The sequence below is a fragment of the Sander lucioperca genome, chromosome 10 (assembly GCF_008315115.2).
Source record: "Sander lucioperca isolate FBNREF2018 chromosome 10, SLUC_FBN_1.2, whole genome shotgun sequence".
NCBI lineage: Eukaryota > Metazoa > Chordata > Actinopteri > Perciformes > Percidae > Sander > Sander lucioperca.
In genome coordinates, this window is record NC_050182.1 from 12,947,221 (window position 1) to 12,965,155 (window position 17,935).

The following is a 17,935-nucleotide window of genomic DNA, read 5'->3' on the forward strand; positions in this document are numbered from 1 at the left end:
AAAAGTATCGGTATCATATCGGTATCGGTATCGGTATCGGCGATAATGGCCCTGTATTACCAAATATTGCAGTATAGCACACCACTACTAAACAGTAAAGATGGGATTCACACAAAAACCTCCTCCCATTGTATCTGTACTGAGATACCCATCTGCAATGGACTCTACACAGCCCTGACATTAAACATACACTTACAGAACATTCAAAATTGTAAACACATTATACACAGGCAGTGACATCGAGAGACCTTGAACTGCAAGCCTTCAGAACCAAACAGACGGATGGCTATCCATCATTTCAGTGCTCTTTAAAAAACCCACAGCACATTTCTGCACCATCTCACTATCACATCTTCAGTGCACGGGGGCGGCGGTTTGTCACGAGTGGCACTGGGTAATGAATATTAATGTGCTCCGATGTTAGAAGAATTAATTGTCGAGGTTGGTAAATGCTGCATTATCTGTAAGGCTGAAGAATTTGACGGTATATCAGTGGCACCAAACTCGCTCTAATGAAAAGCAGAGTTCAGGGAAGAGTAATGGCCGTAGTGGGAGTCGACAGAAACAACAGGGAGGGGGAGCTCTGTTTGCTTTTGCAGAGTGGGCTTTCAATGGGTTTGTTTTGCTTCAAAATGACCAGCAAACAACATATATAACATAATTCCAAAGCACATATCCATGCCGGGAAAAATGAAAGGAGCTTGCTTGTTTTTTGTTTCAGAAATAAACCTGATGGTGTCATTCAGGAGCTGTTTTGTAATCAGAGGTCTAATTACTTCATTGTTAGTGAGTGTTTATTTGTTGTGGCAGCTGTTATATTATTTTAATGCACTGTAAAATATTTTGAGATGGTTCAACTTAAAAATGAAAGTTTCCCTGCTGCCTTAAAAATGTGAGTCAACTGAACTGATTCATTCATAGTCGTCTCATTAATTTTGAAAATGTGAAACCGACTCAGTTAACTTCAATGAACTAAGATATTAAGTTTAATCAACAACTGTTTAGTTTCACTTGATACTGTCAGATTTGTTTTCTATTTGTGTTTTTTGAATTTAAAGAGTCAGTTCTTCAGTTGTACCAAAGATCATACAGTTTTGGCCACCAAAGTGGAGATTTCCAAAGACAACATGTCAGGCTGCACCCAGTGACCTTGTGAAATTTACTGTAAAATGTATATTACCCAGGAAAGTCTCTAAAGTTGCAAGCAAAAAACAAACTGCTTGGGTGAAATACTGAAACACAGACAACGTCTTACACACTGTAATAGAAGAAATTCATTGTGAATGAAACTGTTCTTTTAGATTTCAAGTCCATCTGCTCAGGGCAGTTTAAGAAGTCGATGTACAAACAACTTAAGTGCATCACAGAGGAATAATGAGTCAGAGTGAAGGCGTGTAATCACAGAATAGATTTGATAAAATGCACCGCGTATCCGCATTCTTTACTTCAGCGTTGAACTTGTGTGTGTTCTGAGATGGATGGACAGCTGGACACAGCGAGATAGCATAGATTAGCCGGGTGACTCAGCGGCTGCCTGTCAAGTTTGTGTGTGTGTGTGTGTGTGTGTGTGTGTGTGTGTGTGTTAGTGTGTCCTCCTTACGCCAGCGCCAGAGAGAGTAGAGATAGAGCAAGAAAGGCAAAGAGGGAGAGAGAGAAATGCCCACAGCACAGCCCGCCATCTCTCAGTTCCAGTCCAGTGCCTGAGGAAATGTACCCTGATATTAGCTATTAAAGAGCAGATTGTCAGGGGAGCCATGCCAGCACTGACAGCAGATGTACAATGGAGTGGGCTGCAGGGAGGCAGGAGGCTAGCTAAGGCTTTTTCCATCCACAGTCTTCTTCCTCAGGTCCCCATCGGCATGCCGGCGCCCTCCGCCACCCTCCCCACCCCACTCTCCTCCACTCAAAAAAAACACCCTCTGTGTCTAAGTCTCCGTAGATGCGCGCTGGGTTGTAAAAAGCGCTTACAGACAGACGTCAGAGACAGCAGCAAACCTGATGAGTGTGTGATTAGATTGGCTCCATACCTGTGCAGAGCTGCAAATGTTCTCATTTGTGGGGATTTTTGGGTGGCGATGTGTAACCGCAAAAACTTCCCAACAGAAATTAGGTGCGGCTCATTTGCTATGGATGAAATTGGAAAGAGATAAATCAGTGTGAATTCAATTCAGTGACTCCTGCCGCTGTTACATGTCTGAGATAATGTCGGCTTTTTTCCCCCTTTAACGAAAAAGATGATTGCAAGCGTCAATGCACACTTATTTGTGAATGCAAATGTTTCACCTTATCAATCTTTTATTCTGTGAATATTAAACTCTGACTCTTTTCTTATTTACTCACTTTGAATACTGACAGGGGAGGACAAAAAAAAATCATAGACGTCAAATGAAATTTGACAGAACTCAAGAGCCATGAGGGATTTCTGTCCTTTAAGTTGTGACAGCATATAATAAGGCCCAATCATTTTAATTAAAGAGCTTAATTCAGCTTCATTGAGAAAGGTAATCAGATCTCTGGGGAGTCCTGTGATTGCCTGAAAGCCTAAGTAGAGTGGAAGGATTTTAGAGCGGCGTTTCTCGTCTATCGCCAAAGCAGATCTCAGGGGAGAGTTGGGAGAGGCTGAGGTACAAATGGAGAAAAGAAAAGAGGCGTTGTCCCATCTCCAAGGGTCGCAGCACCGGTCCTGGTCTGCCTTTCTCTTGATTCTCGATCTTTGTGGCCTTTTCTACTCCCACCCTCTCAATTTCTCTCTTTTTACTTGTGTCCCATACTCGATTACTCTCTTTCTATGTTATCTCTTTCCTCACCTTCTCACGTCCTTTACCCGCCTCCCCTCCTCTCCATCCTTTTTTCTTCACACTGTTTTGCCTCAAAGCTTGCTTACTTTTACAGTTTCACTTTCATCTAACTTTTCATTTTCCAGCTCCATCTTTCTCTGTCTTCCAAATCTACCCTCCTTTGTTCTTGCTTCTCATCTTTTCTTTTACCTGGCCTCTCTATCTCTTTCTTTCTTTGCTGTCGGGCCCCGCTCGCCCATACCAACTTTAGATTGATCACAGTCATTACCTCCATTATTTAGAGGGGATTGAGTTCTTAACTGGGCCTCGCAGAGCCAGTTAGGTCACACTGGCTGGTGATATGGATTACTGGAGGCTACCCAGAGTGCACGGCGTCCTAGGCCAGCCAAAGTACATCTTTAATCACCTGCCCTTCCAACAGCAAATGGCTCTTTAATGACACCGTGGTAGATGGGTTCACCCCAACACAAGGGCAAAGACATGCATATCTCAACATGGGATGACCTCACCAACCAGGCTTTGTAATAAGTAGGCAGATAAAGACAGAACCTGTTTCGTCCGTGTTGAATAATAATTTTCTTCACTCTATCATACAGAGATTAAAAAGCTATCAGCTCTGACTTGTGTTGTCCTTACTGTCAGTAGAATTAAAGAACTACTCTGCCACGTTGGAAAATATGCTTGCACAAAAAGGGACTTTTAGACAAGACACTCAGCGTCTATTTTATCTCTGTACACATTCATTACAGGGGTAGGATTTTTGACATGTTTAGCCTAGCTTAGCAACAAGAAAATGTCCATTTTTGATGTGTCAAAAATAGGGTTGGGTACCGAAACACAGATTTCGGTCCCTCATTTTTGTTCCACTTAAATGACTGCGCTGCATTCTGGTGCTTCGCAACGGATGTTACAGGCAACAGAAGCATCACTGCATGTGATGCTAGTTAACTACATTTGGCAGCAGGTAACGTTTGCCTACTGTCAGCTAGTAGCTGGCCTAAACACGGTTAAAATGATGAGAGTTAAACAGTCTAATGTGTGGCTGTATTTCACTCGAAAGGATTCCAACACAGGGACGTACAACAGTCTGCAGCTAAAGACACAGTGTAACCTAGCTGCACATTGTGAGACATACTGGCAACTGACAGAGTCGGAGTTGTAGGAAAAACAACACCAACGGGATTAATGTTGCATTCAAGTGCACCTTGAGAAACTCAAGCTGTTGTTGTAAAGTAGCCTTCTGCCATCTAGTGGTTCTTCTTTTTGTTGTATAACAGCAACTAGTGAAACAAGTTATTGTTATGACATTTTAAATACTTTATTTAATTTTGACTATGGTCTTAGCCTTAATGTCGCCAACTGTCGTTTTTTGTTCTTCTTTCTTTTTAAAGTATCAGTCAGGCTCCGTTTACGCACTAGACTGTTTTAAATGTATCGTTTTAGCACCGTTTTGGGAAAACCTCAAACGATACCCAACCGTGGTTAAAAAATAACTCCAAAGCTGTTTTTGCACGCCATTCAAAGAAATAGTTTGACATTTTTGAAGATACATTATTGTTCATCTTATTGCTAAGAGTTAGAAGGGAAGATTGATAACACTCTCATGTCAGTGCGTTAAGTGACGAGCTAGAGATAAGATTACGCTGAGTTTCATTCATGCTCAAGTGTTGGAAGGTATATTTTTCCACTTTTGGTGGCTGTTTTCTTCTCATTCCAGTCTTCCAACAAATCATGGAGCCATTTCTCTACTGAATTCCTAAAAATGAAATTGATATTGATCTTCACACTCCAAGTATCAGAGCAATTAAGCAGATTGCCAAAATGTTGGAGTATTCCTTAATAATAGCACTTGAACAATGTATTTTCCCCAACTGGTGTTTGCTGTTCAAAACACTTTGTCAATGTAGAATCATGCTTCGCCAGAGAAACATTCTCTTGGGGAGAAAATAATGCATTATACTTTCCAGCTTTTAATAAATTAAAGAGGAGAAATGAGGGCCATCTACAAAAAGAAACAAAAGCAATCTGTGACGGTCAGGAGAATCAATGTCACAGCAAAGACAACGTGGCACCAGAAAATACTCCCTGACAATGACCAGAAAATCTCGGATTACCACTTTAAGATTATTCTGATGGTGCCTTTATTTTAGCCCGCTCATGTTAAGAACATCTGCCAATAAATGACGACTCACATACAAAAACCTACTGCCCTTACATGAACCCCAAACCTTTACTTGCACCACACTCAGCCTGGTGACCGTGCCATTGAAAAGCTGCCCAGAGAAGCAGGTGTGATGGCAGCTATTTGCTCACTGGTGAGCCTGGTGAGATCAAGTGAGTTAATCGCTGTGATTTCAGTTTGTTTTGATGCCTGGCACACCGGAGCCGACTGGGAGTAGGTGGTTGCTAATTGCAGAAGGCAAAGAGGTCGCTGGCGTTATGCTCCTGGCATAAACATTATTCATGAAGAGTGACAAGGTCAACCACATCATAAATAGTTCGCAGATTCATTATTTTCTTGTGGTAATGGCTTGGGCTTGATGGGAAACGTTAATGTTGATGTAAAGGCCTTTGATGGCTTTTAAACCATTAGGGTTCGATCAAAACTGATGGTTGTCAACATGAAACCTGAAAATGTGTATTGCTTTAGCTGAAGTTCAAATGTATGCGAGAGAATGAGTACTAAGGTTTTATTTTTTGTGTTCATACAACCATTGTGATCTTGTTAAATATACAAGCGTCACAGTTTTGATAGTGCCTGTGGCGTATTCAGCCTTAACTCAAATTAAACAGAACATAAATTACACACAACTAATAAGTGAAGTCACTGCTTCCCCTTTTCAGAATCCAGGGACTTTAAATAAATGTTCCAGTCTGGGTATTGAGTGTAACAGTCTGGAATAATGGCCTTTTCATACCAGATGTTCTTGTTTAGATCAGTTTAGGCATCGTCTACTGAAAACACACACAGATATAAGTAGAGGTCAATTAGTCATAGCTGCACCATGTTGCATCACCAGCGCTCAATCCTCTGCTGGCAACAGTAATCTATAGACGTCCTTGCTGGATGGACAGATCCCGTTAGTCTGAATAAACGAACTGCTGCAGCACTTACAGCATGAAAAGAGAAGCTAATGAACGTAGTTTCATTTTCCACATCATGTAATCCAGTTCGTTATTTAAAATATAAAGGCCTAATTTACTTTGTGCAATCGAAAAATTAGCATCTTCAGTCTATGGTTTTCTTCATAGCTTTTTAAAAAAAAATTAACTGCCCCGAGTGAAGAGGTTCAAGTACCATGGGGTTTTGTTTGGGCAAATCTCTTGATGTAACTGTTGTTGTTATAACCATCAGCTTTGATAATGAGCTTTGGGTAATTACCAAAAGAATGGATCGTGGATACAAGCAGCCAAAATGAGTTTCCTTCAAAGAGTGCATGGGCTCACCTTATTGCGCATTCAGACCAAATGCGAAAGAACAAATAGTTTGCGTGAGGTAGTGTCTTGAATTAAGAGCATCATAGTATCACTTTAATAACCACGATCCCCTTCCTCTCTAATTTGTTTGCTGCCATCTTGAGATGTTTTGCTGAAGTCCCAGTAGAATGAGAGAGTAAACGGAACTCTGAATGAACTTTTCCACCATTCTTCTCTTCAGTAGAATTGTCGCCTGGCAATGCCTAAATCCCACTGGACACATGTTGTGGAGGTCAGAGTGTTAAATTGACTTAATGTTACATAACCTGGTGGAAAATCAGTGTAGTGCGTGCTGCTTTGACTCGCGCAGCTGCCCGAGACAGAGCCTGTTGGAAATAATGGCCTTGCTCTTGCACTTTTGCAGTGAAAGCCCTGATAGAGATAAGTTAAGTAGCTCAGACATCCTGAAGGAGCTTGGGGTAGCTGCACTCACACATTGAAAGGAGTCAGTTGAGATGGTTCAGGCTTCCTCCCTGCGGACATGAGACAGACAGACATGACCAAGTGGAAAGAGGCCCCGGGGATGACCACTAGAGGGATTATATATCTCATCTGGCCTGGGAACGTCTCAAGATCTTCAAGGAAGAGCTTGAAGATGTACCTATGGGGAAGGATGGATGGCCTAGTTTGATGGAGTATCTTAACAAAGCAGAAGATTGGAAAAAGAAATGTTGCGCTTCATGGTTAAAAGTCTGTGCATTTGTGAGAAGTAAGGTCATAGGGTAGTATCTGTTTTGGCTGTTGATTGTAGTTTTGTTGTGGGTTCAGAGCAGGCAATAATAATAATAATAAAGCATTTGTTATTATGTGTTTTAGGATTTTGTTACATATTGCTAGATCACACCCTCTTGCAGCTTTCCCCTTCATTGTAATGCAGACGTCCTATTTCCTGTATGTTTATTTCCCACCTGCTACTGTTCATTACTTTAAAGATCTGCATTCAGAGAAGGCAGTGAGTTTCATGAAAGCGCAGCAAATTTCACAGTTGGAGTCAGTCAACTGTAAGAGAAGAGTGTTAGGAGTATAAATGTGCCTCATATCCATTTAAAAGGTTAATGGTTTGGATGCTCACAAACGCAAATGTAAAAAATGCGTACATTTACATACATTTCAAACATTTTGCTGAAGCTTTTATCCAGAGTGATAAGCTCCAATCCTTGAATGCCATTCAATACCTCAGCTTGAGTAAATAGACAACATTCACCAAAGGCTTCTCGCTGATTCCTCTTATGTAAAGGACGTCTGTAATTCTTTCACCACAGGTTATAACAGAAACATATCTGCTGCTCCAAACATCTGATGTATTTCTTAACTAAAATGAGAACCATATCTAATGGCTCACAAAAATAGCATGACATAATTCACTATTGATTGCTCTCCTGCTGGCTGATCTTCATTTTGTGACGCTGGAGTGCGGACAACTCCGAGGCATTGGCATCGATCAGGTGGCGCTCCCACGGCAAAATTAAATTTCCGTAGGTCCTATGTGTGGCAGCAAGTCCTCTGTATTCCATACACTGACATGTGGTGTTGTTTTATGAGTCAAATATATTGATCCACTGCTGTCCTCATGCCTAAAAATATCAGACATTTCTTTCAGAACCCAGCAGCTATTTGTGTAACATGTCAATGTGATCTCATGCACAAACAATGGATTAAAGGGCTGATTATTTTGCAGAGCTGTCTATTTCAATAATATAGATTGCATTTTGTTTGATATGTACATACATAACATGGCACAAATCAATTATCACCTGAATAACTCATCACTTATATACTTTACCCATTTACTACTTTATCATGAATATAAATCAGGGCTTTTTGCCTCTGAAAGTCGAGTCTGATACCAGTTTGATTTCATTTTCCTGCCTCTAGAAATATAAATGGGTCATTTTGTGACATTTTTCTGTCTTTAGTTTTTAGCACACAAACCTGTTCCTCATTCTAATTTTATACATTTAGAAAGACATGTACAGTTTCAATTTTCTACTTTTGTCTGCATTTTGGCATATAATCAATATAAATTCCAAAATGTTTTTAGCCACTGAGGTTATAATACATGTATCTGTTAAACATCCAAATTTCCGACCTTGCGTATCCTCACCATGTGTTTCACGATGTAAAAGGCTGCAGCTTGTATTTATTATGTGTCTATTATGTGCTGGAAAAAGCAGATATTGTTACATTTTGTTGCGGGGGCTTTCTCTAAGAGCCTTGCAGCGTTTTCCAGTGGACTGGTCTAATTTCTGGTGCTTGAGACTGTTAGCGCCTACACTCTGTTCCCTGGAAACTTTTGTGGTTTTATAATTCATTTCCATCGTGTTCTGTGCATCTTGCAGCGTTTCTATATTAGGCCATGTTTCTAACTCTGCAGCATAGTTTCTAAATGCTGTGCAGGTGTTGTCAAAGTGGTGAAGATAATTTTTCATTTGCTTTTGTTTTTGTGTTTGTATTGCCCAGTTCTATGTTCTTGTCATCTTCACAAACTCTTTAAACATGGTTTGGGCAGTGTCTTAAAGGTCCTATGACATGGTGCTTTTTGGATGCTTTTATATAGGCCTTAGTGGTCCCCTAATACTGTATCTGAAGTCTCTTTCCCGAAATTCAGCCTTGGTGCAGAATTACAGCCACTAGAGCCAGTCCCACAATGAGCTTTCCTTAGGATGTGCCATTTCTGTGTCTGTAGCTTTAAATGCTATTAAGGAGGAGAGAGGGGGGGCAAGGTGGAGGGTGGGGGTGTGTCCTTGACCAACTGCCATGCTTTGCTAGTTTTCAAGCCATGATGTCTCTCACTTTCTCATGGGCAGGCCAAATTCTCTGGGCGGGCAAAGCAGAGAAAGGGGAGGTAACCTTGCTCCTTATGACCTCATAAGGAGGAGATTCCAGATCGGCCCATCTGAGCTTTCATTTTCTCAAAGGCAGAGCAGGATACCCAGAGCTTGGTTTACACCTATCGCCATTTCTAGCCACTGGGGGACCATAGGCAGGCTGGGGGAACTCATATTAATGTTAAAAAAAAGTGAAACATTTTTTGCCATGGGACCTGTAAACTAAAATCTTAACTCAGACCAATGTGTCACACCAATGCAAATCAACAGAATATCTATCGTTTAACCCAACTCTCACATAATCCTAACGAAACCCATTTTACTCACTCAGGTTTTCAACTATGGTAATAATCTGGCATTTTTCTTCCATGTCCAAATCTCAAAGACTGACAAAACAAGTTCAGCCACCTGTTTGTTGAACATTACATGAATAAAACATGTTTGCCCCTAAATGATGAATGAAAGCCATATGATTCAAAACAAATGATCTATTTCCTCTGTGCAGATGGCGTTCCTGGAGCAGTGCCCCTACCGCTATCCCCTGGGCTCAGACCGGCACTACCCTTGGCATCTTTAACAACCCTCACGACGCCAAAGCCGGCACCTGCGGCCTCAGCGATAGTCCCAAGCCCAACTGCAGCCACAGCCACAGCCTCAGAGACTACCTCAGCTGCTGGAGGGGACTCGGCTCTAGACTCACCCTCAGAACCAGACGTGGAGCCTGAGGCCGAACCCGAGGCGGAGACAGATGCGGAAACAGAGGAGGAGAAAGCTCGGCGTCTTCTGTACTGCTCGCTGTGCAAAGTGGCGGTCAACTCGGCGTCGCAGCTGGAGGCTCACAACAGCGGTAAGAAGCGTTTGAGATACATGCTGTGGTGGAAGAAGTACTAAGATCCTTTACTTAAATAAAAGTACTAATACCACACTGTAAAAATACTCTGTTACAAGCAAAATTCCTGCATTGAAAATGTTACTTAAAGCTATAGTGCATAGTTTCTGTCGCCCCCATGAGGAATTCTAAGTAATGACAACAAAACTGTTGGCACGTCCACATGATACAAGCCTTCTGTGATCGTGCACCACCCCCACCCCTCCTCCACGCAGTTGCTAGTTGCCAAGGAGGACACGGAGGATTAAAAAAACATGATGGACTCTTCAGAAGAGGTCATTATCTTCACTAGAGTTTCAGTGCGGGAAAGTCACCAGACGACTAGTGTTGTTTTTGGCGACCTGTTTTCATTTTAGTTTTAGTCTAGTCTTTGTGTCAAGCTGTCATCTTAGTTTTTATTAGTTTTAGTCACGTTCATACTCTTTTTAGTCTAGTCAAGTTTCAGTCGACTAAAAATCTGAGCATTTTAGTCTTATTTTAGTCAGAATTATCCATGACTATTTTAGTCTAATTTTAGTCGACGAAAACTGATGACAGTGCGACCCGAGTGTGACCTGATGCAGCTCCTGAAGTGAGGCACAGGGAACAGAAATACTGCAAAATAATAATAATAATAATAATAATAATAATAATAACGCGTTTCGGTCAATGAAAATGAAGAGACATTTTAGCGTAGTTTTTATTTTGTAAACCACATTTAGTCTTGTTTTTATTCGTCAACAATATTGCATTATACATTTAATTATAGTCATTGTCACAAGACCAGCAATTACGTTGCGTCTCGTACGGTTCGTAAGGTTCGTTGACGACGATATTTAGTCATAATTCTCATTGACGAAAACAACACTACGGACGACACCATGTTCTAAACATAGCCAGACTGAGAAATACAGAGAGAGTTGTGTGGAGCTGATAGTCTTAATTAGCTTTGTTGCAACTCATTTGGCCATGGCTTGAATGTAACGGACGTTTATTAATATAAAAAAGTTACACTCTAAAGCTTTAAGTTACAGTATGAAAGTATCATCAGGAAAATGTACTCAAAGTATTAAAAGTAAAAGTACTTAATGCAGAAAAATCCTCACATTTTAGAAACTGAAAACAATCAAAACCATTCTGTGTTTAATCATCTAATCATTTCAGCTGGACCTGTAAGCCTGTATATTGTGGGGTAGTTTAATTTATAATAAAACATCGTAATTTATAAACTACATGTGTTTTGTGTGCATAAATCTTAATTTGTAAAGTAACTAGTAGCTATCAGAATAATGGAGTTGAGAAAAAAGTACAATATTTCCCTCTGAAATGTAGCAGAGTAGAAGTAGAAAGTGGCATGAAAAGAAAAGACCCAAGTAAAGTACAAGTACCTCAACATTTGTACTTAAGTACACTACTTGAGTAAATGTACTAAGTGACATTCCACTACTGCAAATGTAAACTTCATTTGAGCATTCAGCTATAGTAGTTATTATTTGTACATCAAATTGATTTGACTCATCAAACACCATTACTTTGGCATGATTTTTCCTTTCTATGTCATGCAATTTCCAAAAAAAAAAACACCCCAACATCAGTGTTTTATTGTTCAGCCGATGCTTTTTGTGAAGAAGGTTGTTATATGCTGGGTTTCTACACAATGACCCAGTTTCAGTCTTGAAGTGTTCTTTGTCATCGTTATTGATTTATATTGGCTGTCTTCAACAATAATTGTCAAGTCTAAAAAACACATTTTCAATTGTTTTGGGGGTTTGTCAGTAGTTTCCACAGACTCCTTGTATTCAACTTTGATCAGGTATTGTGGGACAAGCCTTGCTTTAGAAAACAAAGATTGTATTCTGAAACACTGTTTCAAACTAATTTCTAATACCCCATTCATAACACGCAGAGTGGGGATATGACAGTACTCTGAGTCATCTAAATTATGTTTTCAATCTGCGCTTCATGCACCGGAATGTCCCATTGCTTTTGCCTCATAGCGTACTTTTTTATAGTGAACATTTTATTAAACATTTGAACAAAAGAACAAATCAAACAACAACAGGGGCATGACAGACACAAACACACTGACTTTTTCTCCAGATTGAAGCAAAGCAGTCTACACTAGATTACACAAGTGACCTCAAAGTTACAGAAAGCCAGGCCAAGGCGGGATTGTTCAACAGAGAGCGTGTGATGCTTTCATAACCAGAATGTGCACATCTTTTCATTCAGTGTCTCAGCAGTCTTCTTTTAGCTGCTGTGATAGTGAAGGAAGAAAGGGATGCACATGTCTAAAGTATATATAGAGCAGTTTCAAATGTGAGAGGGGGGCGAGAGGCAATTTCGTCAAAAAATAAAACAAACAAACGTTAATTTAAAATGTACTATATTTCCCAAATACTGTAGTGTTTTTTTGGAGTGCTGAGGAAAAGCTAGCTCACTCCATAACAGGCTGAAAAAAACCTTTCTTGTCATTATTATGTTTAGCACTGTGACTGCCCTGTTCCTTTTGTCACCATTTATCATCATAACCCAGAATTGAATTAAAATGCGTGCGAGTGCTGAAAGCTGCTGCTGTTTTAAAGGGATAGTTTGGATTTTTTTAAGTGGGGTTGTATAAGCTACTTAGTGTATCACCTACAGTAGATGGCGGTCGGAATGCTTCTAGTTTGGAGAAGCAGACAGGAATACCAACACGTACCTAAGCAATGTAGGCTAAGGGTACTGCTGTGGACAGGGACAGCACCAAAACCTTATTTTAGCCACCTAAAAAAAGGCCCACCTAAAAGAATCAGTTTAAGTGTATGCTATTTTTAGAATAGTTTCACCACTTTACCTTAAAACAGCCCTGTTTAAGTTTACATGGGGGAATTGAAGCCGTTCTATGCTATTATCAAAGCCAACAAACTCCTTTAACAAAAACAGTAATTTTACCTCGCAGAACACGCGAGTTGCTGGTCTACCGCTGCCTCAATCGGTTAGTTACTTTGTGTTTTTGTGTGACTTTGGTGTTTTAAAAGGGTTAGGAACTAACAAAACTAACAAACAATATAAACTAAACTAATATAAAGATTTTTTTTTTATTTTAAAATGTTATTTCTATGGTAATACACTGACTATGGATAAGTACCTCATACTACCCCACTTCAAAAAAATCAGAACTATCCCTTCAAGAGCACACCTTGACGCGATCTGTATCAGCAGGGAATCAAAACGGACATAAAAATGGCGGATGCACATGAAAGTCCAGTCACTTAAAGACTAGTCTATATCCAGGAAGTTCCATTTCCGGGATTGCTCCATTGCCGCCGGAAATTCCACCGGATGTCCTTCTTTCAGCTGGATGTCCGTTACCTTCCGCTTTCTTTATGTTATTTATGAGGACTATGGTTAACTGCTCCTCAGATCTCTGCAGGGTAAATCCAGACAGCTAGCTAGACTATCTGTCCAATCTGAGTTTTCTGTTGCGCGACTAAAACAACCTTTGAACATACACATGTTCCACCTAAACAAGTTCCTTCCCGAGGTTATTTTGCAGCGGCACTGGGGCTCCGTCCGGCGTTTAGCACCGCCCATGACGATTGTGATTGGTTTAAAAAAAATGCCAATAAACCAGAGCAGGTTTTTCTCCCATTCGCAATGCTGTGTGGACTAGCCAGACCCTTCTCCGCATTGCTGTGGAGGAAGGTCTGGCAATGCAATACTAAAGACTGAGCTAAACCTCAGTGCAAACAGTGCCCTGCGGTGACATGCAAGTAAGTGAGATTTGAGTTCTCTACTTTTATCAGGGACATCTCAGGGTAATTTACAAGTTGACACTTTCACACTGACCCTCATATTTCCTACGCCAGAAAAGGGACAACACCTTCCCTTCAGGCAGCATGTATCGAATGAAGTTAATCTACTGACCGCGTTGCTTCTTGTTTGAACTTGCAGGTACGAAGCACAAGACGATGCTCGAGGCCAGGACCGGCGTGGGTTCCATCAAGTCTTTCCCCCGGTCTGGAGTCAAAAGCAAACTGGCTACAACCACCAAGTCAACAACGGGCCTGCAGAACAAAACGTTTTACTGTGAGACGTGTGATGTGCATGTCAACTCAGAGACGCAGCTAAAACAGGTGAGAGGGACAGAGAAAGACTTTGAAAACTTCTTCCAAACTTTACTGCACACAAAGCGAGTTTAAGTGAAGTTTTTAAACATAAATTCAAGCAAAAAGAGTGAAGAAAAGATTGGTCTGGAATATAGTGGAAATCAAACTACTAATTACAAGGTCATGGCATTGTACTGGATTTTACTGGGTTATGGAGCTACAAAGGTAATATTTTACTAAATTTTATCATTATTCGACAGTTCAAATATCACTTTTTATCATTTTGCCTTTGAAGTAATAGTCGACATTTAGCAAAAGAAGCTTTATTGCCATTGAGTTACGAGAGAAGATTGATACCACTCTCTTATCGGTCACCTCTAATTCCACTGTCTCTCCAAGAAATAGTCCAGCACATAACCCTTCATAAAAGTTCAAATTATTCTTTTAAAGTCACAGTGAAACAGACGGATTTCAGAGTGAAACAGAATTCATGGGCGGATTTAAATCACTCAAACATGGGCATGGCTTAGCAAGTAGACTAAAGGCTACATTCACGATACAAACAAATGTAATGTAAAAACAATTTTTTTTTGGTCTTATGTGACAGAAAACTGTTTTTTTCAGTGGTTTGGACATATAAATCAGATTTTTTTCCAATGAGATTTGGGCCACTTTCACATGTGGTCCTAAATCTGATACATATACCATCACTGGCCAATGCGACTGCAGTAAGAAGGGTCTTATCAGAATGTGTTTTTCCACCTAGTCCTACCCTACTGTGCTGTGATTGACTAGTACTCGTTGCCCCCAGGCATCCTTGTGATTGGATGATATGTGGAATTATGAGTGACATGAGTAAAAAAGAAAACATGTATATGTATATTAACACCCTGGAGTTCAAGATGAAGTCATTAAAATAGAGCAATGATTTACAGGAAGTGGAATTTTAATATTTAAAAAACACAAAATACAATAAAAAGACTAGAAAGATATGTGGCACAGAAGATACACAGCATACAGATAACTGGCCAATAAATACAGGGACACATAAGAACTTGGAACATGTATTTTCACTTCACTTTTTCTTTGGCTCATTCTTTCTCTTTTGATGCACTTAGATTTCGTACAACATATCCTCAATGTATCATCGAGAACCCAATTTACTCTGTGCATGTGTCTGAATGTACTGAAAGTACTTTGCTCTTCATCTGTGAAAACATACTTATTTAGACTAATTTACTTCAGTGTCAGATTTCCATTTTCGTTGGATTTAAGATTATTCTTTGAATACAAAGATGCACCGCTGCTAGTAATGATCTTTCCTTTCATCCAGCTGCGCTGCTGTCACAGCAAAGCTTTCCCTGCCTGAAGTCTCTTGCAAAAACTTGTGTAAGAAATCTGGCCAAGGAATTAAATTTCTCCAGCAGGAGTAAAACTAATCGAGTTTCTCCTAATCCATCTCCTCAAATAGGGAAAAAGGTTGCTAGTTTACATGATGTTAAGGAAATCAGGTCAGAAAGCTGACACAAATCTGATCTCTTTGTGATATTTTCCTCAGTGTGGCTTGGCTGAAAACTCTTCCTAGGAATGTGTATCTTGGTTGTTGCTTTGGGGTGCCCCACAATTCTTTTTTTCTTGTAGCTGGTGAGCATTCTGTCACTGGGGGGTGGATTCCATCTACAATACTTAAAAACCACTCGGTTTTGTCCCATCTAACCTTGAGATTTTTCACTGAAAACTGGCTTTTCTGACAGGCTTTGTATGAATTTTTCATGCACAGGCTTTTACTGAGTACTTCTAAAACAGCAGTGATTCTCTGTGAAAAGAATCCACCATGACACATTTCAGTTGCAGCTGAAAACCAGAGGAAAACTGTGATTTTCAAATCCTCTGCATGCACTTGTGAAATATTAGACACAACCAGAAATCTGCCTTCTGTTGTCAACGTGTACTCACACTGAATTATTTATTGGCTTGAGGTTACAGAAGATTTCTGTGTATGTCATTCCATATTCATTTTTACTTGTTTATTCAGATCCATGGTTGTCTCTACAGTTTCAACATCAGAAACTGTATTTAACATGATAGCATAATCTGTCATTTAGTAAATGCTTTCTGCACTGTACTTTGCAGAGTCATTACTGCAGTCGTTTTCACCATGGGTGGCTCCAGTCGCAATAAAACCTTTAAAGATTTAGTACTTTACGCTTTGAGGTAGGAGGTGTATTTCTAGTCGTGTCCTTCTCTGTTGGTCAGGTTCCCACCTCAACGCATGATAAGCTATCTATACCTGAAATGGCATCCAGCTTGAGGCTGAAGTAACAGGCATCTGGAAAGCATCACAGCAAAAAAAAAAAAAAAAAAGATACTGACGATTTTCATTTTCACAGTTTTTCTATGATATAACCAGAGAAAGGCGTAGTATCTAAACCAGTATTTGAGCAGACTGCCATAAAACTGATCAAACCTTCCCATTGAAGAGCTAATTTGTCTGACAAACTATCTTGAAATCTGATGGCTGTATTGTTAAGGATATGAATGCTTCCTGGAAAATGGATCATATGGTTTGGGTTACCCCCCCACCCCCCCTTAAAACCCTTGTGTTGTCCTCTGTGTCCCAGTGACCCGAAGGACAACACAAGGGTTAAAATTGTTAGATTGCCAAAAGATTTTCTGAGAACGTTCATGCCCCCAGAGGATGAATTTTTGGATTTTAATGACACCAAGACCTTTCCTCTAGGGCCATTCTCAGGACGCGTGACAGGATAGGCTGTGTCAACCCGTTCTCACTCCCAACTCATAAAATATGACACTTGGTCAGTGGCTCTCAGCGTCAGATACCGACGCAAAAATCACGCAGCGGGCAGAGTAGCAGCTTGACCGCGGCGGTGTAAGATGACGTAGTATTAAGAGTGACAACGGTAGCGATGGGTGTCCCCGTTTTTGTCCTGCGTGTCACTAATACGTACATTTTGTAACCCCACCAGCGTTAGGAGTAACACGTTACAAAAGTAATGCAATTACAGTAATGTATTCCTTTTTGCTGTAACGCAGTAATATAATGCATTACTAATTCAATTTCGGTAATATTATACCCGTTACAATCTCAGTAACGCAAGTTACAACGCATTTTAACGCAACATTTAGTGGTGTTTTTTTTTTTTTAAGAATTCACCAACACCACGAAACATTTCTTCACAGGAAAAAAAAAAGCTGTGAGTATTATTTCCTGTCGCTGTATTCGATGGTTGAGATGACTGCAGACAGAGACAGATACATTTGCGAGATGAATATTATTTTCAGGAGTTATTACGCTGCGTTGAAGCGAGCTGTCCCGTCTCTGTTCCCGTGGTCAGAGCCAGAACCAGAGACGGTACGGACAACATGTGTGTCCCAACAGGTGATGGTACGTCAGTGCGGACAGCAGTGTGTCCGAGCTGCTGACAGATAGAGTATTTTCATTTATTGATCCGTTGGTGAAATTCACAAGTTACCTGCCAAGTCAAACTTCTGCTGTTATTTTGGTGAAAGTAACTCAAAAGTAATGCAAAAGTAGTGTAAAGCATTACAATTCAGAGACAGTAATATTGTAATATAACTAATTACTCTCAAATGACAGTAACTAGTAATCTATAATGTATTAGATTTTGGAAGATACTTGCCCCAACACTGAACCCCACCCACGATATTTTCCTAAACCTAACTGTCCCGTTCTTGTGCCGCACGTCAGTTAAACGTACATCCCGACCCTGAGCGTCAAAAAGTGACGCCAATATAGTTCTGATCCTGAGCGTCAAAAAGTGACGCCAAGAGTCCTGAGCAAGCGTGTCTAAATATTACGCAAAAGGAGACTTGGGAGTGAGAATGTGTTGG

The 17,935-nt window shown here is 40.3% G+C and overlaps 1 protein-coding gene across 1 annotated transcript in view; it reads left to right on the forward strand.

Annotated features, from left to right (window-relative positions):
- znf385d (zinc finger protein 385D) overlaps positions 1-17,935 on the forward strand; it is a 98,008-nt gene that overhangs the window by 75,467 nt on the left and 4,606 nt on the right. The window contains exons 5-6 of the mRNA XM_031279405.2: positions 9,609-9,950; positions 13,908-14,089. Of these exons, the coding sequence (XP_031135265.1) occupies positions 9,609-9,950; positions 13,908-14,089 (524 nt within the window). The remainder of the gene's footprint in view (positions 1-9,608; positions 9,951-13,907; positions 14,090-17,935) is intronic.